Genomic DNA, 27,812 nt, shown 5'->3' with positions numbered 1-27,812 from the left:
AATTGTTTATTTTGGGCTATACATAGTTGTACGGTACAGTAGTACATATTTTTTTTTTTGTGTTTTTAATTTATTATTTGTTCGTTTAATCTTTTCAGTTTCTTCCTAAGTCCATTAATTTCTGTTTCGGTATTTAGCTAAACGCATCGTAGACGATATACTATTTTATACACACATATATATATGTATATATATATATATGTTTGTGTATATATATATTTATATTGGATAACATTGATTAATTTAATAACACTGTAAAGCTAGCTAGCACTCGTTTATTTACACCTTGTCTATGATATATGTATATGATATAATAATATAATAATGGTACAACTATCGCATCTATACAGTCGTCTGCATATGTTACATATACATATTAGTACCGAATTGTACTTATATACTATATTTTTCAACAAATATGCATATATGCGTATACGCCAGAAAGTACATGATTCGCTTCTAGAACTTGACAGAGATTATTTATATTCCGTTTTCTTCCGTTTTCCTTGTATCACTCGGGTTTCATTAATTAAATACATACGTGTATAACAATAAGTTTCAGTGATTTGTTATTCCATTTACACAAGTTTTGCAAATAACAATAATTATTCATATATTTCAGCTCGTAACTGCAGTCAGTTTATTATATTAATATAATTCGTGCGATATAAGCTTACATCGTATAACTCTTAAAAACTATATGTATATATATGTATATATACGTATATATATATATACATATATGTATAAGTATTTATCAAATTTACGTAATATTATTTTACCAAACTTGCATAAGTAATACATGTACATAGGTATATAGAAACGCGACATATTTGACAATTTTTTTGTCCCACGCATAGACGGACATTCACGTATTGCGATCTCGTCAAAGCTAAAATAAATACTCGTACCTTATAGTACACTGCCATACTTATGATTCAACACGTATGCAGGTGTGTGTGTGTGTGTATATATATGTATAATTATATTATATAGGTACGTCACGCTCAGCAGCGCGACTTACCTATTCCGTCATATCATTCGTAAAAACCGTCCAAAATCCTCTCAGCAGACGCCAAGTCCGAAAGTCTAATCGGTGAGAGTCAGTAAAGTTCAGAAAAGTTTTCGTCATGCCTCTTTAAATCACCTTAAATCACCTTAAATTCCGCGGCGCTTTCTACGCCTTCCTTTCCTAACCGCAACTGTATCACGCCACTGCGAATTGGCCTTCCTTTGGTAACCTCTTGTCTGCACTTACTTGGCGATAAGCGGCTACTGATAGAAGCTAGCGTGCTGATAGTAGCCGCCGATGTATCACTCGGAGTAGCTTGTCTTGTCGCTCGCGTTATCGGGGCTCATTTCTCTGTAGGCGTCGCCTGTACTCGCACCGTTATTGTGGCCCCCGAAGTCTTGGGGCCCCTGATTCGGCGGCCTTATTACCGTGGGGAGGTAACCGGTCCCCGTGTAAGGGGCCGCCAGGAATCTGTGTCTGGTTGGTGGGGTTGAATTCGGATTCGGTAGACCTTGGCTTTGGGCTAGGGAGGCTGCCGCTGTGCAGTAGGCGCTGCGCGAATAAGCGCTGGAAGCCGCTCCTGCGAGTCCTGCGGCTGCGGCCGACGCCAGCGCCCCGGCGAGTGGCGAAAAGGCCGATTTTGGGTGCAGGGCGTCCTCGCAGACCATCACTTCCATCGCCGAGACCACGTCACCTGAAATTTTTGAAGGAGAAGGTTGGAGAGAAGTCGTGAGAGGGGTACACCCTTCAAGGTCTTGCTCTCTCGATGTCTTGGAGTGAGAGTTCGCTCCAATGGAGTGAAGAATCACCGAACGAGGATGAAAAATGCGCGATTGCAAATCGAGTGAATATTTTACTCCAGTGAAGTATTCAATATTCACTCCAATCGAGTGAAATTTAAAGTGATATTATTCACTCCAAACGTTTGGGAGTGGAAAAGTTCAGGATTGAAGAGTAAATGTATACACTTCATGGTGCGAGTTGCGCAGTTTTCGCTCCAAGGAAATTTAGAGAGTGTGAAAGGTACTTTATATTTAGTACCCAGACAACGGGATAGGTACTTTATAGCGCATCTACGTAGCTGCAGGTACAACTACTCTAGGTTTACCTACCTACGTAAAGGTACTTTATTGACATTGGATTATATATGGGCATGGTGGGACCCATTGTGTACAAAAGTTACGCGTAGAAAGAACCGCGAATAAGTTTCAAGTGAGGTAAAATTTTGAGTGAGGTCGGTTTTCTTATCGCATTGATACTTTTGATATTTGTATTCCTGAGGGAAACTTCAGTTATCTTCGATCTTGAGAATAACAGTGAGAGGCTAAACGAAGTTGCATAGGAGACACTGTAATCTCTCGTGACTTTGAATGAAGATCTTTTAGTGCAGTATCGAAACAAGCTCTATTCATTCCAAAGTGTCCCTGTGTACCTTTAACACCTTTGCACCTATCAAGTTGGGCACTCTAATGATCTACAAGCAAACGATACCTGATCGACAATTCGGAACGTCACGCGTCGGTTTTTGCAATTTTACTGACGTATTGAAAATTGACAAGAGCAGACGCGGGTACACGAACAAGAATACCCGAAGTAACCGGTATAATACGTAGATGGTCTTGTTACTGCCAAAACGAACTTAGGTACAAGGTAAAGGTATCGACACCTAGGCACTTTACGTTTCGCTATGGTGATCTTGCACGTCACCGTGCATCGTACGTACCTTTGCATCGGTGTAGCAGAGCCTCGACGTCGGCTCGACGACGACCCGGAAACACTCGCAGGAGTACGTCGACTGGCGATCTCTGCTGAATCTGCAAATTGCAGTGCTGAATTCCTTGCATTTGCATTTGCAAATCTCGTTGCTCTTGGAGGTGGTGCTGATGCTGATGTTGGTAGAGAGACGGAGCGCAGTAGAGCGAACTTGCCGCTGGTCCGTAAAGCGGCGCGTATGGGGAAAAGTGAGCTGCTGTCTGAAATACCAAACCCCATATGATCCTTAGACTGCGTTATATCTACTGTGTTACTGTCGGGGGTTTGGACATTTTTGAATTTGTTAGGGTTTTTGTCGACGTGTAATTGCTTATCTTATACAGATAAAGAAAATTACCGTTGCATTTTACTTGCTTCTTTCTCGGTGGTTACAATTTGACAGTGCTTCTGTTTGAAACCCGTATATATACATCTATCCCAGACAGTAGAAATATTGAAGTCGTCTAAAGAGTGTCTATGCGCCATTTTCTGACGCCCAAAAGATATCTTTATGTCGAAAAAATATCCTCACATCTAAAAGGTGTCCTTGGGGCGTTCGAGACGTCACAAAATAATGTCGCGTAAAACATCGTTTAGACGTCTTTTCGACGGTTTTAAGTTTTGTGCTGTCTGGGATATTATTAAGTATAATTAAGTGCTTGCGGAAATATTCTTGGGTGTAGGTGACTGATTGGCTAATTTTTGGCATTGTAACTGAAACTGGGTTTCCGTTCATACTACGTTAAGCAATTCCCGATATTGTCTCCCACTTCCACGAATCGGTGACTTCAGACTAGTGTCTTTCTCCAGAATGAGCCCATATCTTCCCAAGACTAAAAACCCGAGCAATTTATCCAGTACAAGTAGTTAACAATTACCGTTAACGAATGAGGCGGTGGGCTGTGATGAGCCTGAACAAGGTTTGTCTGAAGGGGCGTCTGCTGGGGCTGAGGACTTCCGGTTTTACGTAGGCTCAGGTTCTCCGGGGCAGGCGTATCCTCGCGTTGCGGTGTTAGGGCCGGTGTCAAGGGAGGCGTGTTCTCAACCGGGGAATCTCGGGGATCAGGACTCGCAGATTCCGAGCCGTTCGTACTCCTCCTTGACGGTGGAGCCTCCAGTTCTGTCGTAAAGTCGGTCGAGGCGGAGTTCGGGATCGGGCAAGGATTCGGCACTTGGTGCCGGCTTCCGGCACGCTCCAGGGGATGATTTTCGTGCATGTGATCCCCGGCCGAGTCGTGATCCTCCGAATCCTCGCCTGTTGAGTCCACGGAGATTCTGGCGCGCTTTGGACCTGGAACTTGAAAGAAAAACGAAGAAGGCGTTAGTTCCTAGCTGTTCGAATATCGAACTAAAATATCGAACGTCACGATGGATCAGTCCTTAGATGACTCTATTTCTTTGATTTTTTGGATAGTAATTCTGTCCCGTCCAATGCTGAGTTGAATTTTCTCAAACTGTCACATATAACATCACTTTTTCGCGTACAGTAGTGAATTATAATATGGACAAGTACACTGATGTGTTTTTTCTTTTCGGATCTTGGGAGTCGACAGAAGTCCTCAAGTACTTGGACTAATTATCAACTATGTATGTAAACGTTTTTCCTGAACCTATTTCACCCAACCGTTCAACTGGTTTTCACTGTACCTTATGGTTCTACCTTGTGCACCACAAGTCCCCATCCTCCTACAAGCTTTCTTCCATTTTTCCCCTCTCTTCTCTGTTGATTACTTTCTTTTCCAATCCGTCCGAGCAACGCTCGTACCGCTTCGTTTAGACGGAAGTTGTCGACGTGTACTTGGACTCAGATCGCGAGGAAAGTTAAACTGTTTATAAATTCGTAAATAAAAGCAGGAGAAGAAAAATGAAAAAAGAAGATGAAAAAGTAGAAATATGTTCTCGAATGTGCAAACGCTGGTTCTAGTAGCTAACTTTTGAAACGGTCGAAGGGGGAGTCTCAAGTTTCCTATACCCTTGGTTCCCCGGCAAACTTGAAACTTGAAACTTCGAACTTTTCCAGTACCGCGCTACGTAGTTTGGTTTACCGAGAGTCCTTCTCGTAATGGACCACGAAGTGAGCAACATTTTATACGTTCACACTCTACTGCGTCTTCCTAACAAGTATAAGGCAGCAGGGCTAAAAATCCAATGCATCCTTAACTCACCGCTAGTTGTACGGCGGTCGGTCGGGGAGTTGGCAAAGGAAAGGTACTCGAAAGTTTCTCCCTGCACTCGTAACCTAACGTAGGTGCCTACAGCCTCGCCCAGAAAAAAAAACTTCTCCCCCCTTTCTTCCTCCCTCAATTTACGTATTTACCAAAGCATGGGAGCGGGGGAGTTTACAGCTGATGGTGTGGAGTACTTATTAACCGCGCCGTAAGAGAAGGAGAAACAAAAAGAGAGAGTGTGCGGCCATGGATGTTTCAACGAAACGTGCACGGTACGAGTTGATTTTGCCAATTGACAGAAAAAAAAAAAAACCGCAACACGGATTCACTCGAATTATTATTATATCCTGTTATTTTTGGCATATCTTGAACGCTGTATTTCTAAGTAGGTACCTGCACACTGTATTTATGACTCACTCACGTTTTCCTCATAATCTGTTAAACTTGACTCACCCAGCTGGTTTGCCCCGATTCTATATTACAGCAACATTCTCTGACCTCGTCCACGATGTCAGGAAATAAGGTGAAAGAATGCACGTACGCTTTAGTCGAACCAATTAGAAGACATATCCAAGGCGATGTCATAAAGGCTTGATATTTGCGTTCGCGTTATTATCTTTGCAAATTTTTACTGCACAAACTGGCATTGGAAAATAAATAAGTAACCCATTTACGCGATATCTTTAAAGATCTCTTCAGTTCCGACGCACCTTATTTCCCTTACATCATGACCTCTCGTCAATTGATATCCGTCGATGGATGCATATGGCGGTGTGCGTTCGTCTAAATCCACGCCAGTCGATCGAGGTCCAGAGTTAACCGACCGGCTGGTCAAACTTTTTAACAAGCGATCGAGCACCGGGGTACAACCTTACACCACACTTGACTTGGATTCATTTCAATTCCCTGAATATAACCAAAGCTTTCTGTTTCTGCGGCTCGTATAAAAAGAGCAGATACATGGACGTAGGTATTACCTCGCTACGAGTTGGCTTGCTTCTGTGTATAACAGGCCTGTCCAGTGCTTTCGCAATTATTTCTAACAACCTCACGGATAAGTTGAGTGGTCAGGGGTTCCCCGGGCAATCCCTGGGACGCGTGGCACCCTTCGAAAGGAACCGACGGACCTCGCGTTCGCCAAGTGAGCACCGCGTCGGGTGGATATCGGCATCGGCAAGCCATACTCGAGAGCTTGCCGCGTCTCAATGCGCGAGGGTGGGATGCCGGGTTTCGCTGGGTTGGTCAGTCATTCAATGCACGTTCAATTTACTCTTGCTGACCACTCGAGTGTTAAATATCTCAGCGTACGTGCGCCGAGGAGACTGTTTTTCAATTCATCCACCTCTGCCAATTTCGACATTTTATATGTATATTATATATGAGTATTCGTTCGATTTATTCATTCCGGTTATTCCCCCGTTACAACGTCAATTAGTATTATAACCACTCGTGCACTTCTGCATTCGTCGTGTAATTCGTCTGCGCCTACGCGTAACACGTGCTTCGGTTAGGAATGGTTATCTTTACTGCATTTTAAAACCGATTTCAACTTGCAGGGTATTGGGACTTTCCTGCGGGACAAATATGACTTGTATTATATATATATATGCGACGGTCACTTCTGATGAGTTGGGATCGTTTTTCGAACACAATTAAGTCGTAAGAAACTGTCGAGCTTATTCGAAATACCTGGAAGAAATTAAAATCTTTTTTATAGCAAGTGAAACTTTGGTGGAAAAAATTTCATTTGAAAATCAATTATTGTCTCAAGTACGAATTATTGAAATCTCCGATTTTACCAGGGTAAGAATTGATGAGTTTTTGAGGTTATCGATAAAAGAACCAAAATCTTAGAAGGTAGTTAAAACTGCTTTTTTCCCGTTGACAGTGATGATAAACCCCCACGTTTTTCGAAAACTTGTAACTTGTAATACTTGAGCATCCTCCTCGGTTCACCCCGATCCCGGATTACGTATCTACGATATCCAAAGTCGAAAAATAAATATGAAGCTGGTGCGTGAAGGACGGCGTATTCCTTAGCTGGAAAAGATTTTATTACCCTCACTAGTGCGGGGAAAGCGATCCACCCTTGCCGAGTGTCTCCGTCGCACGACGGAATTTTCAGACCAAGGGTCACAGGGGTTACGGATCGGGGGCTCTTGGGGTCGGAGGTGGAAAAAAGACTGCCGGCAGTTTCACCGTATTACTACAGCGCACTACACCCGTCTTGAAATACAACCCCTAGATCTGCAAGTGTCGTTTTACAGTCGGGGCGATACTTTAACAATATCGTGTCAAGGCTCGAAAGTAATATCCCCCCCCAACGCCGCCTCTCCGACACCAAGGGGATTAAATATACTCAAAGCTCAGGATACGGCGTCGTTTACAAATAACATATATCACTCTTTGTCCGGGCCTGTACGTCGTCACGTAATACACGCACTGAATTATACCTTCGATTCCCTTTCTCAAAATGGTTGCCATATGTAGCCAACTTCTAATTCACATCGAGCTACTTCACAAGGTCTACTTAACCATATTCTGCAACTTTTTGATGGGCGGAGTTTTACTCCTCACCCTTCTACGCCTCTCCACCAACGGATCTGTCTGTGCTGAATGAGTTGACGACGATGATATATAAATTACATTATACAAAAACTGGTTTACTCATTCTTTAACGGTTGTTGAACGGGTATCTACATTATCCAGTTTCAAAATGGGGAAACTCGGTAACCGGACAGCTACAGTGAAAGGTCTCTGTTCGAGTAGAAACTTCGAAGTATTTCTTATATACACCATTTGCTTCGCGCCCTTCACTGCCTTTCGTGTATCAAAATTAACGACACGTATTCAATATTGAATTTTCATTTTTTGTACTACGTCAACTCTTTGAAATTTCACGTTGTACGACGGGTCTTGGAGTAACTCGCAAAGTCCGGTCGCTGAGAAGAAGAGTAAGTTGATATAGCCTAGCGTGATTCGGTTTATAACTTTTTTTTTCAGGCACCGGTCGAAAAATTTGTGACAAATACTGGAAACACAGTTATCGTAAAATCTGAATACGGTAGGAAAATATTTAGACATCGCTACCAATTATTGTAATATTTTTCATTCGTTATTATGTGTACACTTTACGGACCTTATTGTATATATTAGTTTCTTTTTTTCGTATCGTGGTCCAATTGATCATTGTTCATAAAAATTGGTACTGAAAACGAAATAATGACATTAAGGTGATGCGATACTCCTTTTTTTATTTATCTTTCGGATAAAATACGAGAACAGCCAACTGCGGAATAGTTAGGCGGAGTTTGCTGTTGATTGGTGAACGATTAATTTGATCCTGACACAAAAAAAAATTAAACTAATATATATGTAAGTCCGTAAGCTGTATACATAAGAATAAATAAAAAATATTGCAACAATTGGTAGCGACCTAAAAATATTTTTCTACCACCTCCAGTTCTTACGACAATTTATACACCGGCATTTGTAACAAATTTTTCACATGGCAGCTTAAAAAAAAAAGGTTAAAAAATGAATCACTCTAGTATAGCGATTGTCACTCGGCAGCTTGGCTACAATTAATTGAAAGTTAAAAAATCTCGTTGACGGAGAAAACTCTGAAACTCGACTCGCACGACGGTTATATATCATGTTTGTCATGGATGATCGTTATAAGAGTGACTGGACGACCATGGGGTGGGTAGAAATAGGGGTTGAACCTCGGGTCACGGTGGTTGCGTTGGCACGCGTGGAATTTGCCGCGGCTTGCGTCCTTCGCACTGCCGAAGTGTCGGCAGGGTGTGGATATAACGGGAGGACGAGGATGAGGATGAGGATGGGGAGGGAAAGGGGGGACGAGACGGTATCGTCAGACACTTTAATAACCGTCCGTATAACTCGCGCCCTAATATGTATCCGCGCAGAATTCTGGCAGGCGAGGAACTACGGCGACGTCGGTTGGGGGGGGGGGGAAATACAGTAGAACAGTGGACGTATAGTATAGCAATGGTGGATTTCACCCCGTAATGGAATATGGCAACACATTAACTCAGCGATATTGCATTCCTCCTCGCGTCGTTACGCCGCGGACCTGCGGAATATCAATAACTAATAAAACTTGAGTTTATTGGAAGTGTCGCGAGTATATAATAACCGTCTCCTCTCGTCACCGATACCGGCGAATTCCTTTCGACTATTCATCTTGTAATCCGTTCGTTCATTCGAAAGCGAATACATTATATTATATTACAGAATTTTACAATATTTCAGTCTGCTAGTCATGCCGGCGTAAAATTAACAACTTCACGATGGATCAGCACTTTGGTTAATGGCCTCGGTTTCTAGGCATGTTTGGTAAAGGATTATGAAACTATTGACAGTATGTATATTCGTTACTGTAGTTACATGTGCCGATCCGACGGAGGAATTATTGCGACGGTTGTCAAGCTCGGATACAACAAACCGTTCGAACAACTTTCATTCAACAATTGAGAACGGAATAAACCTTGGTACCGGTGAATTCGTTACGATAACTCGAAAACTGTGCAACGAAACAGTACGAATCATTCCAATTTCACATCACATGATATATCAATGTATATTTCGAGGTCGTATTCTTCTCATTTATCGTCGGTGTATAGTTGGTCCTGAGAATAGACATAATTTATATTTATATGGTGCAGTTGAATTGTTCGAAGTCATATAGGGATGGATACGTAGGTGCAGATGCGCGAGATGTGCTCTGGGTGAGATGGGGAACAATGGCGTCAACGGAGACAATGCTGAATAATTCAGAATACCACAGACACATACACTGATCCACGGGCAGCCGCGTTTCTCTCTCTCTCTCTCTCTCTCTCTCTCTATGTATTAATGCGTACTAGAGGCGGTACAGATATACGACGAGAAGCGTACACACCACTGCATAATGGAACACTAGGAATCGGAACATAGCCCTGCAAGTAACTGTGGACGACGCCAAACATCACTATAAATTAGATTCAGGGTTTCGCTTGCGGTGGAAGTGACCCAGAGCCTGGGGTAGGTAGGTACTAGGTGCACCGAACAATGAACAGTACGGAAGCAAACAACACCCTGGAAGCGGTAAATTACATTCAGGAGCAAAACCGAAAGCGTTACCCGACCATGTCTCATCTCTCTCTCTCTCTCGGGTCAGTCAGTCTCGACAGGGTTTCTCCTTCTCCGTCCAAACCCCGTCTCAAACCTATGTCTGTAAATTGTTCCAAGTCGGTGTTTTCATCATTGCATGTAAATGATAGCCGATTGGTCAGTTTTTACTCCTGTGGTATAACATGGCTTTCAGTGGTCCTGGAAATGTCCTTCAATTTTTCTTATCTATCAAAAGTCCTGAAAACCATCTTTGAACGTTTCTTGTGTCTTGGAAATATTCTATTTCTAATGTCTTTGAATGACCTGAAAATGTTCTGGAAATGTCCTTGAATTTTAATTCTCCTTTAAAAGTCCTGGAAACTATGCTTGAATTTTCCTTGTGTCTTGGAAATATTCTATTTTTAATTTCGTTGAGTGAGCTGAAAATTACATGGAATTGTCTTTGAATTTCTTACGAATTTTTTACCGAACGCCATGTGTAATCGTAGACGTTTTATTTTGAGTGCCCATTTTGTAAAAGGGTGCCTCATACAGCGATTAGGACACTTTGAAGTCAAGACTGATACAGTCGTATAATTGTTTCGAACCACTGACTTTCAAAGATGAAATGTGGTTAACCACACGGGAAAAGAATTGTTCGATTTACATGCGCGACGCTGATTACGTGAATTATTGAATTATACTTGTTTGTATGTTAAAGTTGCATGCGCGAATGTTTTTTCATATTGCCAAATACCGAAATTGAAGTAATTTGTAATCCAAAAAAGTGCTGTTCATATAATAAGCGTCGCGCATGTAAATCGAACAGATTTTTTTCACGTGCATGATTCGAAGATTGTTTTTTATTTTAAGTTTGAACGTATTAAATGTACAGTTATTACTCGAGGAAGTGTTCGCTGATCGATTTGATACAAATTACGGTTTACCCTTGCTTGCTATTTTTTTGAAGACTGAGTCTTCTTGCGGCCTCTGAGAAAGTCACCCAAGTTAATCCCTGTTTGTATTAAAATTCACGAAACTTACTCGGGGTCATTTTTTTTTTTTCGTTAAAATTATTCGCTATTTGTTTGCTTTGTCAACTACGGCTTACATTTCCGTTCAACCGAATGTTTGCGACTTGACTTGCACATTCGTCAAAAACCAGCAGTGACTACCAAGCATATATTTCGCTTTCTATCCGCTTGTAGACATGAAAACACTTCACGAAACGATTTATAGCTAATCGTGGGTAAATCTCGGGAGAAACTAGCCGGGAAAAAAGTTATTTCGCGGTTCTTTTCATCGCCATGAAAAGGGAAGAGTCTGTCGGTTGGTAAGACAAAATTCCACGTGGATGTCGAAAACTGCCGAGTGAAAAATCTGAAACTGATAGGAGTTGGCAGCCAAATGAAAAGCTTTTGGGAGAAGAATTAAAATCGGATATTTTTTTTTGTTTTTTAATAAATGTAAGAACTGGGAAAAACATAATCGCTTATTTCGAAAAAGCAATAAGGAGAAAAAAATAAATGTTTGTCGGTAAAACATTGAAAATCGATTTATTCCCGGTAGACCCGGAAGTTCAAATTAAACGGGACATGGAAATTTTTCATGCTCGTTAGATAGTTGTAAAATCCTGTAAGTTTTAAATTTCTTTAGCCAGTTTAACGGACAGACCGACATGTTTCAAGAAATCTGTTTTACGGATTCTGATGGTTCAGAAACGTAAAGATTCGTTTAGAAATCAAAAAATGTGATATTCTATCATAACCAACACCTTTCTTATGTTACCCAAGGTGACGAAAACAGGAAAATTATGGCGTGGAGTCAAAACATGGAACGTTCAATATTTCGATCGGACGATACATCGAAATTTGAAACACGTGAAAATGAAATAACGAAAGACGATCTGTTCGATACCTTGAATTTCAAAAGTCTCACTGATTAGAATGACTGCTGAATAGAATGACTACCGATCAACGACACTTGGAGAAAAAAAAGAAAGGAAGAAATTCGAACAATTAATCTTTCGTTATTTCATCTCGGCAAGTTTGAAATTTCGATTTATCGTCCATTCGAAATATCGATCCCTGCGAATTTTCACCCCCATCCAAAAATTATCTCACTCGCGAAAGGGTCTCGAAGTCGAATCGCAGATCGGGACACCGGCAGTCAGGGTTCAGTCACAAGGCATCGAGATACCTCCGGGGGTGCCGACATCGCTTCGAGCCGAGCCGAGTTTCACAGTAAATTACTCCGCGAAGGCGTTACACTGCTTCTCCCCAGCGGCTTGGTGCAGGTCCATTATATCGCGGCGTGCCTTTTCATTCCATACTCTCTGAAGCCAGGGAGCGAGACGACACCGACGCCTTCGAAACGCGGTTTGGACGGGCCGAGTTATACGCTTCGGGTTATAGCTCACGGTCGATGACTCTCCGAGGTGTAATAAATTATTAACCTCTATTGTTCATAATGTCGTTAAATAACTTAATGTCGATCTATCGCCTCTTAGACTATGCACCCTCTTATCACCCCTTGGCCGTTATTCCTGCAACGCAATGAAGGAAAACTTTTTCACGCTACTTTCGCATCGTATATTATCTTTCAAACGGTGAGCTTCTTGCCTATTGTCACTGTGATAATTGTAGAATAAAATTACTCATCGGATATTCAATTTTATTTTACTGCGATTAGGAAAATTTACGCTGCATCGGTTACCGTAGCAATCCAAGTTCGTTGCAACGAAGCCGATTGTGTATAGTCGAACAATTCGGAGCACTGAATCGATAACTTAGATTGATCGTTTTATAAAATACCATTTACAATTATTTGCCGCATTCCTTTCTTTTTTTTTTTTTTTTTTTCAATTACACTCTCACCAAAACTTCGACCGATTCTGGTGTAATTAAATAACATATTTCAACTGATTATTCGGTACCGAAAATCAGACGCTACGAAATGTTTAATGCATTATTTACGAGAATTTATTACGTTAAATTGTGTTTACAAGCGTAATTAAATGAACCATTTTACATTCATACCATACGGTGAGAAACACTACTATATGCAGCAGTAATAATAATAACACTTGAAAATCAAACAACAAGTTCATCATTCGTCTGTCAAGTTAATATTCCACAAATGAAATATAGTTTTTACATGTTTGTTTCTTTCGTTGTCGTTGCGAGTACAATCATATTCGTATCAAGCGTACAATATAACGGACAATTGGTGAAACTTCATTATTACAGAGCACTGTGTAATATTCTTTTTCTGCGTGGGCGAATCGAAATTCGTATATAGACCACGGACTACTCTCGCATTGTGTAAGGTAACCCTTGCACATAATGGCTATTATATTATTTGCTCGGAGGGTGGTTTGACATGTACATATACGCGCGCACACACTCATGTATGTATGTATATATATATATATATAATTATAATGATAATAATAATAGACCGCAGACACCGCGGACCCTTGGAATTGTGGGTTATACTTCGATAGGAATGGAATTGTATATAGGTTATAACGTCGGGCGTGCAGCAATGGGCTGTTTAGGGGCGAGGGGAATTGATATACCAGATGCAATTTAACATCTGCTTCTCGAGGCGAGGTGAGTAGTACTCCTTCTCCTCCTCATCCTCATCCTCATCCTTCTTCTCCTCCTCCGTCTACTGTCAGTCAAACGGTGTTGAGCACGTTTCAAAAATCGTACCTCGAATAAAAATGGTTTTACAGGGATGAGGAACCGACGGAACGCCGTAGGGCAAACAACGTATAGGTATGGGATATTGTGTTGGATCGTGATCGATTCCAAACCCAAAGAATCAAGCACTTCATAATTTATATTACACGTCAGAAAATTACAATTATAAATAGAAATCATAAACGATTAGAAATCTCAATTTAATTAGCCGTAGTTTTTTTGATTTTCTGCTTCAAATTTTCACTATTTTGTTTTTGACAGAGTTCAAGTCTACACTGCGTTTCTTTTTTTGATAAGCGTAGAATGAGAGAATTTTTTAGTTCCGGTTACCGCTCAGTCCTTAACTATTTTCACTTTTTACCACAATCGAAAAATATAGTTTTAGATAGAAAATGAAAATTAGTTTTCTAGCTGTTACCGAGTCTAGTGTCCGTTACTATTCTTTCTCGTTACGATCGCTGTTGCTATATTTTCTTTCAACTGTTGCGAAAATTTAATGCCTCAGCAACAATAAATTGACGTTAAAGCCTCGTGTAACTAAAAAAGTGGAGTAAACCTCGGAAACAGATTTTGCGTTGCAATTACCAAAAAAGTATCGACGATTAGCGCAAAATGGTTACGCGTACCTGGTTTTTCGTAATTCCAACGATATTCAAACTATTTTTTTAACGATACCGGTTTTGCCTGAATTTCTTTAGTTACCATAACAAATGAAATGAATTTTTATTCACTCTTTTACTTCATATTTAACGGCGAGGGAGAAGAAGAATCAAAAAAGATCGTGCAGTATATATCGCCTGAAATCGGTCATAATTGGTTCATTGGACTTTTGAGCTCCGTTAAAATGCCGGATACGCCATACATACATGCGTATATCCACCGCTAGTTAGGGGTGAGTTGAGAAGTAGGTTGAGGGTGTGTTCGTCGCTGATATACAATATTATTTCGGTGAGGAGGGACCGCGATTCGAGTCTCGCCTCCTCCTCCCGCAAGGATCTCCAAGGATCTCCAATTAACTCTAACCGTTTCCAAAGCATTTCCGTGCCGCGCCCGACTTCGCGTCAGAGTGGCTGTTTCCCCTGTTTTCAAATATGTATGTATATAAATGTAAAAGTATATGTATACATATATGGTATATACATGATTTATAAACACGGAGCTTTTCCGGGATCGGACGGTCAATGGCAAGAATGAATCGAGTGAACTGCAAAGAGTGTGTATATATGCGCTACGAAGGTTTAATGTTTTATATCGATTTATGTACGCCGGTGTAAACCGCGCTGTATCCCTTCGCCAATTAATTGAATGTGTATATAATAGTGCGAATTCAAGTGATTTGCACCGAACCGTTGAAAGAATTTAAAATAAAATTGATCGATTAATGTCTCGCTACACCGATTGCTCGGGAAAATAAATCTGAGTATAGACTTGACGAGAGAAATTTTATTCGATTGTAGTTGTATTGTAGAAAATTATACAGGAAAAACTGATGTAATTCGCAGGTAATAAGTTTTTACGTTGTACATATTGAATAAAGTTTCCCCGCATTTTTTTACGCGATAATAGCAAAAGTGTGAAAAGTATAATATATTATGAACGTTCGTGATTTTTTAACAAAATACACTGCATGTGAGAGAATCGATAAAAAAATCGATAGATTCTTCAAAATGTTCAAAGGTCTTCGAAATTTCACCAAAAGTTTACTCGAGTGAATTAAAATTCAAACGAAAAAAAAGCAATTCTTTTCAATAAACATGGCGATGCAATGAATAGCGAATCGAAGAAGCGGACAAAAAACTAATTTGGGTTATTCGGTGAAACCGCATTTATTTTCAGAACCATCCATCAATTGCAAAATTATTCCTCGTTTTCAACAAACTTTATTTCACCTGCATGTTTGTGTTTTTTTTTTTTTTTTTTCTTATCCTAGATTACCCGCAGTAAAGTTTAAAGACAAAGTTATAACAAACGAAAATTTCCATCACCGTTACGATGTTGCGTGTCTTTCTGATTCTCACTGTGTAAAAAATCACGATCAATTTAACAGCGGCAAAAATATTATACGTACCTATATAATTCGTGTGTGTACTTGAAAAAAAAAAAAAAAAAAACCCCGTTTCGATTTACACGATAATCGTGCGCGAAACACACACACACACACACACACACACACACACACGGTTATATATACGAAAACGAGAAAGAAAGCCTACGCGGCTCTGCAGAGGGGGGGGGCTCTGACTTCATCCGGAATCTCGTGGTACGGCGGGAGTTTAGGAAACAAAAGACTCTCATTATTACGTATCGATACGCAAGCAGAATGGCGATAAATCGCATCGGAAACCCTCCCTCGTGCTCGCATGGGAATAAAAAAAAAGAATAAAAAAAAAATGAAATAAAAATAAAATAATAGAAGCGAAGGAGCGGGGGACGAAGGAAGAATTGAAAAGAGAAAAAAAAAGAAAAAAAAACGAAAACGAGCGAAACGGGAGAAAACGGAAATGGAGGGAAAATAAATTTTTTTTCGAATCGAATGTGTTGGTTGCGCGTATATAATAATACCTCGCGCTTACCAGATATCCAATACGTCCGTAGTGGAAGGGACAGGGGGTGGAGGGAGAGGGAGAGGGGGTAGCCGATCAGTCATTAAATCCTTGCGATTCGCTTTTGTTTTCACCTCCGCCGCCAGCCCGCGCGTGTTTTGTTATTGCTGTCGGAAAGGGCGAGAGGAGGTTTTTCCGGGGGTCTCTGTATACGTTGATGTATACATATATAGAGGTATGTGCGTATACATCCGCATGTACGCTAAGCGATCGCGTTTGTGTATTTAGCGTTAGCGGGTTGAGGATGGAAACGAATGGATGGCGGGTGTGGGAGGAGATTTCTGCGGCAAGGGGCGATCGGGCGTAACGTTTTTAATTGTTTCGCGCCCAGCCGTCTTTTGTTTTCGAATTTTATAACCCTGAAAGCGCGAGGTGAACTGTGCGCTGTGGTTTACAAATATAGCGATTTTTGTAATTTCATTTACTTTTCTCGGTTATTTGATTTTTTTTTATTTCCTTTTACCGCTTCTTCGAATTTCCTTACGTTCGTCGGCGGTTTTCTTTTCTTTTTTTTTCTTTTTCTTTTTAATCTTTTTTTAACAGCGCGCTCGCTGAAACGGAGATACTTTATACATCCGTTAACGATTATACTTTTTTGTTGTACAGAGCGAATTTCTAACCATCGCAACGTCTGCTAAAATTTAATACACACGCGATGCAATTCGAGTGCAACTGATTGACAGGTTGTCCAACCGTTTATAACCTCGAAATTCTTGACCGTCGTCGGTGACGGTTATGCTCGATACTCACTGCAACCGTGAAAATTTCTTAGGGTTAAAGACGGTTGGTCACCCTGGCAAACGGTTGCTCGCGCATTGTAGCACATGCGCGTTGAATTTTACTACACGAATAACGATGTTATTTTTCCTACGCTCTTGAAGCATGTATTTCCGTGATTGACATAGTTATAAAGTTTTACACTTTGGACGATTATTTCACCATTGGAATACACGCGTACCTACTCGGATGGCGCGTCCTTTCAACGGATATTTGCACGACTGCGTCAATTCGTTGTATGACCTGTAGGTTTTTTTTTTCAGGGGATTCGCGCGCTCGGGTTTTCAACGTGTAGTTAAAGTTTTCTCGTACAAATCGATATATGTGTATATATATATATATATATATCCTAGATGTCCTGGGCGTGCATGTGTTTTGTTTAATTCAGTTTCAAAGCTCGAACTGTAGGTGCTTTTATATAACGAAACCGACTCTATATTATCAAGTTTCATTTATAATTTCGGATTATTTATTATCATAATTTTTTACCTCCATTGAAATTTACGAGTATATGTACGCACAGCGATTTTTTAACCCTATCTTATCAAAATTTCCTCATTTTCTGTGCAGAGTAGTGGATTTAAAAAAATTTTTTTTTTCACTTTCATTGCAGGCAGAGTGAAAGACAATATAGATGTAAAAATGATCCGGCGATTTAATAATGTACTTATATATTATATTCGGCGGTAATAGGATACTATGCAATATAAGTAAGTTCAAGATACGGGTTTTTAATTAAAAAGTAAGCCTGTGGTGGAGGAATTAAAAGAAAAAGAAAGGAAGAGAGTAAGAAGCCCCGATCGCCCCGACAGTGTTTTAATTCCAACCAGCATCCGCCGTTGCGGATAAGGCTTCCGGTGAAATATCACGTGTGTGGATACACCCCTCAAATAATTCCCATGATTGCTGCCGTGTATCGTATTTCGCAAATTTAATACCGAAAAACATCGAGGCGAAGGGTTGCTTCAAATTAACCGTGTATGATTTTTATTAAAAGTGTTGTAAAATTATAGACGTTGCACAAATGATGGCGCGAACCGCTGTAAAGTTTTAAATATCCTGGAATTTAAGTCACGTGCAATCTCGTCTAAACTTAGATTGGTTGAATTTAGAAACACGGCTTTCAAGTTGAATGAGTAAATTCTTTACGTATACAACAAATTTCTGACTGGCTTTTTTCTTCTCGCATCAAGTTTTCTTACACAATTGTACACTCGAGACGTTAATTGTCACTTATTTTCAAAGAAAATGAACCAGTTTCAAGAAAATTCGATAACTTTAATCTGTGAGTTGTGAAAGTTGTCTCTTTTTCGTGCACCCTGGATTTAGGATATTCCAGTACCAAGTCTCGGTATTGGATTTGTTATTTTAAAATAATAACGGTGGGAGTCTTGGGTGGTTAGGAAGGGAAAATCCACCCTCCGGAATCGACGTCCAGTGTCGAATGTGGCCCCTAAAAATCACTTGAAGAGCGCATTACAACGCACCCTCCGCGGGCCATTATATCGCTCGTTTGTAATCCTTACTTTCATGTGGTCTTTGGACGAGGGATTTATGTCGCTTCCCTTATGCGGAACGTCTTATATACGCACTGCACATATTATAATGTAATCCAAACGGTGAATCAAGTGGCGTGAAACCTTGCCCTTTGAAAAGCACTGCCGAAAATTTGAATACTGCACGTACGGTAAGATACAAGAAGATGTAATCGCATGTGAATTTTTGAAATCGAAAAATTCGTGTACTTGAAGTTGCCCAAGTTTATGATAATGTAATAGCGAATTTGCAAATATATATATATATATAATATGACTGGACGAGAATTAATTCAGGCGTTTGAAATTTTGTGAAAGCGCATATTTTATACATATATATATATACATATATATGTATATAGGTAGTCGAAAATTTCATGGCCCACATATATCCGTAAAAAAATTTGATATTCCGTGCGGTGAGTTACAGCTGTTGATTTTAGAAGTAATTTGCTAATTATTAGAGGTTATGAAAAAAAAAAATAATAAATAAATAAGATAAAGAAACTTTTTCGCATGTCTCGGCTTGAAAACATACCTACAATCAACGAGTGTAAATATCTCAGCGTTTGCCAACCTCCGTTTAGTACTTAGATCAATGTTTTCTCATAATAATCGCGGCTGCTTGTATGTAGACAAATGTGCACAAAGTCACATGTAATGCTGTCGAGGTAATACGCCCGTAACATGCCGTCGATGTCCAACAACATACACATGCTTGTCGTGTACTCAGGAGGATGAAGATGTCGAAGAACAAGAAGCAGAACGAAGAAGGAAGAGAAAAAAAAAAAAACAAATGAAACGAAAAAAAAAGAAAGAAAACACTGAAAATCAGCTTTCAAATTTTCCGTAAAAATCTTGAGCAAACATCTTTGAGAACGTGTCACGCTCTCGACCATCGACCATGTACCGAGAGTCAGTGAAGTCACGAGGGAAGAGTCGAGCATATAAGATTGTTCTACACGCGTACGACTTATGTGCTTACATGTCGATGATTATAAACATGTACCATGTATGCACACGCGATACCTTAAACTAGCTGTTTCCACCGCATCAAAATACATTTACCAAGCAAAGTTGTAGGTACGATGAATTTTTCGCCTTTATCGTCACGGCTCTTTGCAAACATTCGACACACGTTGAATTACAATTATATATACTCGTTTTGTCGATCAATCCTCGTGTATGCTGCACGTACCTGTTACTTTTTTTTTTTTTTTATTTAAATCTTCATCTCGTGCATTCTCTCTTATCATCAGGAAAACGTGCAATTCTATTAGGCATATTTATGTTTAGCGGAATACTTGACGCAGAAGTACATAGTTTGAAAAAAGAAAGAAATATTATCTAAAGATATACAAGTTTTCTAAAAGTATATTGTTCATATTGTTGGAAATTTCACTTATGTTGCGAACATCAGTTTTTACCGGTTTTCAATCCACACACTGTGAAAAATTTCATTTGCTGTAGTAACTGGAAAAATTGATTAAAACAGATAACGTTAAAAAAATTTTTTGAATATTGTTGGAATTAGGAAAAACGGGGTACGCTTAACCATTTTGTAACAGTGATCGTAATGAGAAAGAATTGTAACGGATACCAGACTTTCTGGTTACAGCTAGAAAACTAATTTTCATTTTGTACCTAGAACCGTATTTTTCGATTGTCGTAAAAAATGAAAATAGTTAAGGACCGAGCGGTAACTGGAACTAAAAATTTCTCTCAGTGCACAATCCACGTACCTACATTTCAATGATTCACCTCAATTTTCGTATCGAAACAATCGTTATATACAAGTCGGTTTTTTTTTTATTTCTACGAGATTAAAGCTCGTAACGTTAGCGTAACGAAACATTGAGAGAAAAAATCAGTAATTTCCAACTTGACAACGATTTTGAACAAGTTGGGTTCGCCAATAACGAGTACATTATCAGTTTGGGTTATTTTGAGTTACCGCAATTGGGATGATAAAATATTTTCTAAAAAATTTATCCTCGCGCGAATGAGATACAAGTGGATCGGTCCGTTCGAATTTCGGTAACGCGAGTCGTGAACCGAATGTCGCGAACCTCGACGATCGAACGCGTTGACACAGCGGCCATTTTGGTTAATTATTTTCTGAACCGGGAGCGTTCGGCGTCCCCGATTTCGTGTACATATTTTGTGTACAGGTCACATATCCGTGTGTATTTGCCTAAGCTTGGTGGGTTTCCAACGTGCCCATTAGAACAAACCTGCAGATATACACACGCGAGTATCGTACCTACAAACATACGTTATACACGCACGGACTTGTTCCTTGCCCCGGTGTTTCTTCCGCTTCCTCGGCGCGGTTTCTTTGTAGATCTCTCTCTTTCTCTCGGAGCAGCTTCTCCGGCTCCCGTGATATTATACACGCCCGGTGCTGCGAATATATCTCATGACCCGCAAAGATAAGAAGAAGCCGCGGTTAAGTACACCCGGCTGCCGCTAGGCGGAGGAGGTGGAGGGAAGATCAGAACGGAGTAAAATAATTTCCTGGTGTCTCCGACAGAACGGGACAAAGTTTCTTGGCCAATGCCGTAACAGCCGCTGCCACCACCCTCGAGGAGTCAAAGCTAAGTCGTTCTCCGAGATACAGGTATATGTACAGTGTGTATATATACCCCATGTACTGCCCACCTCGCGGTGTATGTAACTCTACTACGTATACCGGACTTTATCCGGAGTCTGAAAGTTAATACTCTCTGTCGCTCTCGCACCCCCGAAACCACCCCTCTAACCTCGCGCTCGACACACCGGAGTCTCTTCCACAAGGTGAATGGGAACTCGGGGTGTCCTTCCATTCAACGCTTGGCTATATACGCGTATATACATGTATACACATCTTCGTTTCTGTGCGCGTACACATCCCCGTGAAGAGGGCGAGGAAGAGGGGGAAGAAAGCCAGAGGGAGAAAGACTCGGTAGAATGATACGCGCACCGCCAGACCATCTCCGCGGCCGAAGGCACTGGCCCGAGAAATTCAATTACTGCTAAACTTCTCGACAGACTCAAGTCTTGGCTTGCTATAGTGTACCGTATTCTCCGATCTCTTCCTTCCCACCGTCCCTTATTCGTCGCGGGGGTGGTTCGTATTATACATAAACGACATCTATACGCCCGAGTGTGGGTGTCGGTTATGTACTGCCTTTGGTGTGCCGAGGTTTCGTCGTGGTGGGCATTCGAATACCGATGCCTGTGTCAAATATACATTTGCATCGAGACTAGTTCTTGCGATACTCGAGACTCTCGTATTGTAGGTGTAGTCTAGACTTTGGTGTCTCGATCGTTTAATCCTCGGTGAACCTTCGATTCGTTAACTTTTTTTCACGACCAAGCATTTTACGGTTACTTTATCACTGAATCTGTTATAATCTTTCACAAATTTTTACCCCACTGTTTCGCCGTAATCATCCTTGAAACAATAAATGGACCGGTTTGTGTTCTAACTTTAAGATAATGATAAGAACGGTTTTCAAAATTTCTAAATTGGTCGAAATTGATGCACTAGAGACAGACTGTACGATCTGCATGCGATTTACGGATTGTTTTTTGGTTATCAACAATTTGTCGGAAATTCTCTGCACGGCAGATATGCGTGGTTAAACGGGACCGATAATTTGCGTCAAGAAGCGAAGATTCGAGAAAACCAATCGCAGCTCACGACTTTGGTTCCGGATCTCCGGAAGTCAACGAAAGATCACCGCTCGAGTATTTTTCGTCAGGTTTTAATACTCGACTATTTGGGGATTCCATGGATGGTTTAGACATTATTATGCTAATAATCAGAACGGCAATAAGATTACGGTAAAAGGTCCTTGGTTAAAGAATCCTCGAAGAGCGATACCTACCAGAGCCACCTTAACGACTCTTTGTTTCCTTGCATGTCCTCGAGCCAAGACATTCGCGAGTAGGTATATAATATAATATACAAAACGAGCAGGACTCGAGGGTATCGACGGCGCGGTGAAAATGAGACGACGTACAATGGTCACGTGACCCCAGAGCACTATTGCTCTATTCTCAATACCTGCCTACCCACCTCGTACTTACTTGGTACTCGATGGCTTTCAGCCACTCACAAGTCAGCACCACCTTACACGGCAAAAGTCAACCGCTAGGTATGTTTGATCATTCTCACGTAAGGTACGTACATGCGTGTAAAACCTACGTGCCTCCTATACGTTTGTAATAAAACATACATCATCCGCATTCAACGAGAGCGTACTAACACCATGGATCTATGTATGTGCAGGATTTATCCGCGTGCCTAATTGTGGTATAAAGCCATTATGTCCTGAGCGAGAAGTTCAGGTTATAGTGGCTGGGTTGTACCTTGGCAGGTACGTGTGTACACACCCTCGAGCCTAGAGAGAGAGACTTTGGGCCTGCTAAATAATAGCCAAATACTGAGCAACCCCTTGTATCGCTACTTGAAGTCCGCCGTTCGTTAGCGAAGGCTTAACTTTGGCCCAACGTTAAATCCTTTACCACTATATTAGGCACTTGTATTACACATTGTCTTCCTAATCCACCGCGATAAAACACTGCGTCTACAACTCTGCGATTCACCTGACCGATCAGAGAAATTAAGCCCGGTCTTATAAGAACGGATCAAACTTTGCAGGTGTAGGTGTATACGTATAATTTTGCAGAGAGATACTTGACAGTGAAAATTTTTCATCTTGCTGATGGTTGATTTTTACTCTACCAGGTTAAAAGACTGGTGTGCAGCAGTTTGTTCGAAACGGTGTGTCTTGTAGGCGATTGGAGATTGGCACAAATTGTTGTTCAGTGAGACGTGAGAATTTCATTTGTGGCATTTTATACCTGCGAGAAGTTGTTTCTTTCGAGATTTGGCCGAACCTTTGTTTGCTGCACCCTCGCAGGTTGAAGGATAAACAGAGTGTTCTGTTTCCTCGATGGAAATCGTAGCAAAGCAGAAGCCGGTTTATACGAGGATTGATATCGAGCAATGTTCCGGAGGGTTATTAGAAGAAAGATTTATTACGATGATGCGTGTGAATCAACTGACCTACTTGACGAATTAAAAAATCTCACACTGTCGTATCTTCTTTCGTTCTTCAACGCCATCCGATGGCATGTTAAATGTCAGTTTCCGGAACACGTGATCGGATTTTAAAAAACTTTAAATTCGGTTACGAACGACGGGTGGCAGGATTTTCTAATAACAAGCCCTGCACTAAGGTGGTTAATTTTTTGAGTTTATCTTTTCCAAGATGCCACTCGAAACATTTGTGACAAATGGTGAGAAAATATTTATATGTCGCTACCAATTATTGTAATTATTTAAAAATGAACCACCCTACCCTGAACCAGTCTTTGAATCGATCGCATGACGATTTATCGTTGCAAATAATAATTGATCCTTAAGGATGAGGATGACATACTAGAACTTCGCCGATCGGCGGATCGTTTCACTTACCGGGAGAAGTTCGCGTCGACTCGTTCTTTTCGGTCTTCGAATTGGTGGTCTGATAATCGTCCTGCGGTACTCGAAGCTGTTGCAAACTTCCCTGGAGTTGGGTTTGCTGTAGCTGCGACTGAAGCTGAGAACTTGGGGGAATCGCCATGGTGGGATTTGAGTGCGCGTGCTGATGAGGATGAACGGGGCTTTCGCCAGCGGGTGGAACCGGCAAATTGGCGGCGGCTGGTGACGGTGTGCAATTGTTGCTATATTGCAACTGCAGGCCTAATTCTCTCGCTTCGCTCTCCTCCTGAGCCTGCTGTCTTCTCAGAGCGACCTGGAGAGTTGCCAACATGCGAAAAGAGCAAATTAACACCGCGAAAGGTAGTTGAAAGCGGATTACTCGAGTTTACTCCGAAACCTTTATTATCGTTTCCTTAATTTTTTCCCGTATAACGTAACGAAAGCGAAGTGGAAATTTCGCAACTAACTTAATGAAGTATAAAAAGGCGCTATTAAGGGACTGGATAAAAGGTATAACATTTCTCGCAATTTTTTCTTTCTTTCGACACTCCCAAGGAACCTGCGGACCTCAGATTGGCACAATGCGCCGAGTGGTAAAGCACGAAAGGGGGGGTGACGTTTGAGGGAAAATTTGCAAGAGTTATAAGCCCTCGGAACTCTCGAGGTTTTCGGGTATTCACTAATTCGTTGAATAAGCCGTTATTCAAACCCCGGAGGTTTTATTTTCACCGACCATTTGGTGGAGGTAATTAGGCGTTTAACCGTAATTGGGTAAATTTTCAAGACACCATCGCTTATGCACTTCTATTCGTAACGCCGTTCAACACCGCGAGCAAACGATTCTCTTACAGTACGGCAGGACCGGTAACTTGTACTTTTTTCAGGTACGGAATTCATTATAGAAGTGAAAACGGAAGGGGTTTGTTTATTTACTCTATCACGGTTACATGGTATTTTGGTTAACGTTATATTTATGCACTTTCGAAACATTAATCTCATTTATACATTATTGTTCAGTAAAATCCAAATCAGCTTGAAGTTCAAAATTTCACTTATTCACGATGGAGACTCGATTGATTTCTGTCACCATTTTTGCCCAAATGGAAAGGATCGCTGTGTCAATTAACCTAGACGCCATTATTAATCTAATATATTAGTTTTCAGCCTCTGTAAAATGAATAAATTTCTATACCACAGCGCAAGACGACTCTGGGATGAATGGAATAATTCTAAAAAACGAAAACGAAATCAATTTTGAATGCGATGCAAAGTATTTTATAGACATAGATACCCATAAAATTCGACGCAACAAAGCTACCAACTCAATAATGATCTTCGAAAGTTTTTAATCATATTCCATTCAAGTCTTCGCCTACCAATAATGTCCAATCTCTAGATGTGCTTCGCTAATTTTCCCAGGTATGGAAAATCCATGCTCAGCTTACATCAAGTACGGATTACTCCGGTTCCGGTTACCGCTAAGTCCTTAACTATTTTCATTTTTTACCGCAATCGAAAAATATAGTTCTAGGTAGAAAATGAAAATTAGTTTTCTAGCCGTTAGCGGAAAGTCTAGTATCCGTTACTATTCTTCCTCGTTACGATCACTGTTGCTGTATTTTCTCGCAACCGTTGCGAAATTTTAATGCTCGTGCAACGATAAATTGAAGTTAAAGCCTTGTTTAGCTAAAAAAGTAGAGTAAACCTCACAAACTGATTTTGCTATGCAATTACCAAAAAAGGATCGACGATAGCGCAAAATGGTTATGCGTACCTCGTTCTTCGTAATCCCAACAATATTCGAACAGTTTTTTTAACGATACCTGTTTTACTCAATTTTTCCAGTCACTGTAACAAATGAAATTTTTCTCAGTGTAATGACCATGTGCCAAAGTAACCGGCGGTGCTTTACAAGTACCATCGACTAACGATCTGCTCTCTCAATTCCAACATCTTGTCCGGGACTTATAAGTATACAGCTAAAGGGCTGAACTTCGTACAACGAAAACGTTTGAATATAATTCCGTAGAAAGGGCTGACCGATAGGGGAATCCGGCAATTAATTGTCGTCTGTATTTACCTGAGCAGCCATGACGCGTTGTCTCTCGGCAATGAGGGTGCATTTTGCGCAGACACAGTCCCGCCATCGACAGTAACGCTTGTGTCCCTTGAGGGCCGAAACTACTCCGTGGTTTCTGCACCTAGCGCATTTCGGCGTTCTCTGATAGCGCTCGGCACTTGCTCTGAGGAAAAATGCCGCTGGTAAAACGTGGTGCTGCTGTTGCTGCTGCATCAGTTGGCCAACGTCCACGCCGAGTCCTACCCCTCGAGGTAGAGACATAACGTCGTTTTCTTGGACGTAGTTTAAACCGCACGTGATAACTTGTTCACGCTTCAGGGTCCGTTTTTTATGGACTATTTTTTGGTGTCCAGTTTTTCAGTCCCGTGTTTGTGATTTCAGAAGTTCAACACCGCGAGCATATTTGTATTTGTTTTTTGTTTTGATACGTTTTGAAAAAATTTCTATGGAGAACGGAAGGGTCAATGTTCTCTACGCTTCTTCTATTCCTTATACCGTATTCATCGTGTCTTTAATATCACTTTTGCACGCCGCATCACTTTTTAATCAACCCTTCGAATCGCCGGACCATGTCATCTTACTTTCGGACTTGTTCGTTCATTTGTATCCCGGTTCTGTCACTCCACGGAGATGAAGGGAACGGACCGTATCCAATATCCGTCGACCATGCAGCGACTGCAATTCGATTCAAACAATATCACGTCAATTGTCACTGGAGGATTGAAATCGCACGTTTAAAATTCAAAAATACACTCGATAGTAACCGGCGAGACGAACGAATTTGAAAACCGTTGAATCACTACTACGCCAACAAATGTGTGCCGTATATTTTAGTACCAACTGGATTATCAACGGTCACTGTTACTACCGCGTATCTTACAACTTATGGCCAATTGGTCTCACTGAGTAATTGATTAACCGCGTCAAAGTCGGAGCACGAATAGCGGGCGAAGACGAGGTGTCGTGTGATACCCAACAAGGGATGTTCCACCGGAAAGACCAAAGTTTGGTAAAAATAGCGGAGCCGTTTGGGAGTTGGAAAGGTCCGACCCGAAATGCGCGACTCCTCGACTGGGATCTCGAGTTGTCAACAATTACAGCAGCATCCTCCCCGGGGCTTGGGTATAGAGATGATAGAAACTAGCCGCCCCACCACCGACACCCGGCATCCCCCGCGTGCGAAATAAAACACTGTGCCACAGTGTTCCACCCCAAGACGACCGCCAATCCGGTCGACGATTCGACCGAGCAACGCCTACCACGACTTCTCATTGGCTCCTCCGATGCCGCGGATATGTTGAAGAGTTTGTACCGTCGAAACTTGGAAGAGGGGACGACGGGGGCGAGACGGGGCACGGTGAAAGGGGATATATATGCCTGCCTCTACCTTCAATTTTTCTCTGTGGTTACGTCGCACACATTTTCGACTACGTACGCACCTATACGTATACACATATACATGTATATGCATCGAAATATATACGTATCCACACACATATATATATATATATATATATATATATGTATATATATGTATACATACCGGGTATAACTATAGTATACATATAACCAACACATTGTCCTTTATAT

The 27,812-nt window shown here is 41.0% G+C and overlaps 1 protein-coding gene across 1 annotated transcript; it reads right to left on the bottom strand.

Annotated features, from left to right (window-relative positions):
• Positions 1-69: 69 nt before the first annotated feature.
• LOC107221843 (doublesex- and mab-3-related transcription factor A2) lies at positions 70-27,293 on the bottom strand. Its single transcript, XM_046741370.1, has 5 exons — positions 26,223-27,293; positions 24,137-24,455; positions 3,643-4,061; positions 2,736-2,985; positions 70-1,706 (listed from the first exon to the last, which is right to left on the bottom strand). The coding sequence occupies exons 1-5, from the start codon at positions 26,481-26,483 to the stop codon at positions 1,315-1,317; spliced, it is 1,641 nt and encodes a 546-aa protein (XP_046597326.1). The 5' UTR covers positions 26,484-27,293; the 3' UTR covers positions 70-1,314.
• Between the last annotated feature and the right edge of the window lie 519 nt (positions 27,294-27,812).

Source organism: Neodiprion lecontei, chromosome 5, assembly GCF_021901455.1.
Source record: "Neodiprion lecontei isolate iyNeoLeco1 chromosome 5, iyNeoLeco1.1, whole genome shotgun sequence".
Lineage (NCBI taxonomy): Eukaryota > Metazoa > Arthropoda > Insecta > Hymenoptera > Diprionidae > Neodiprion > Neodiprion lecontei.
This window is presented reverse-complemented; position numbering and strand designations above follow the sequence as displayed.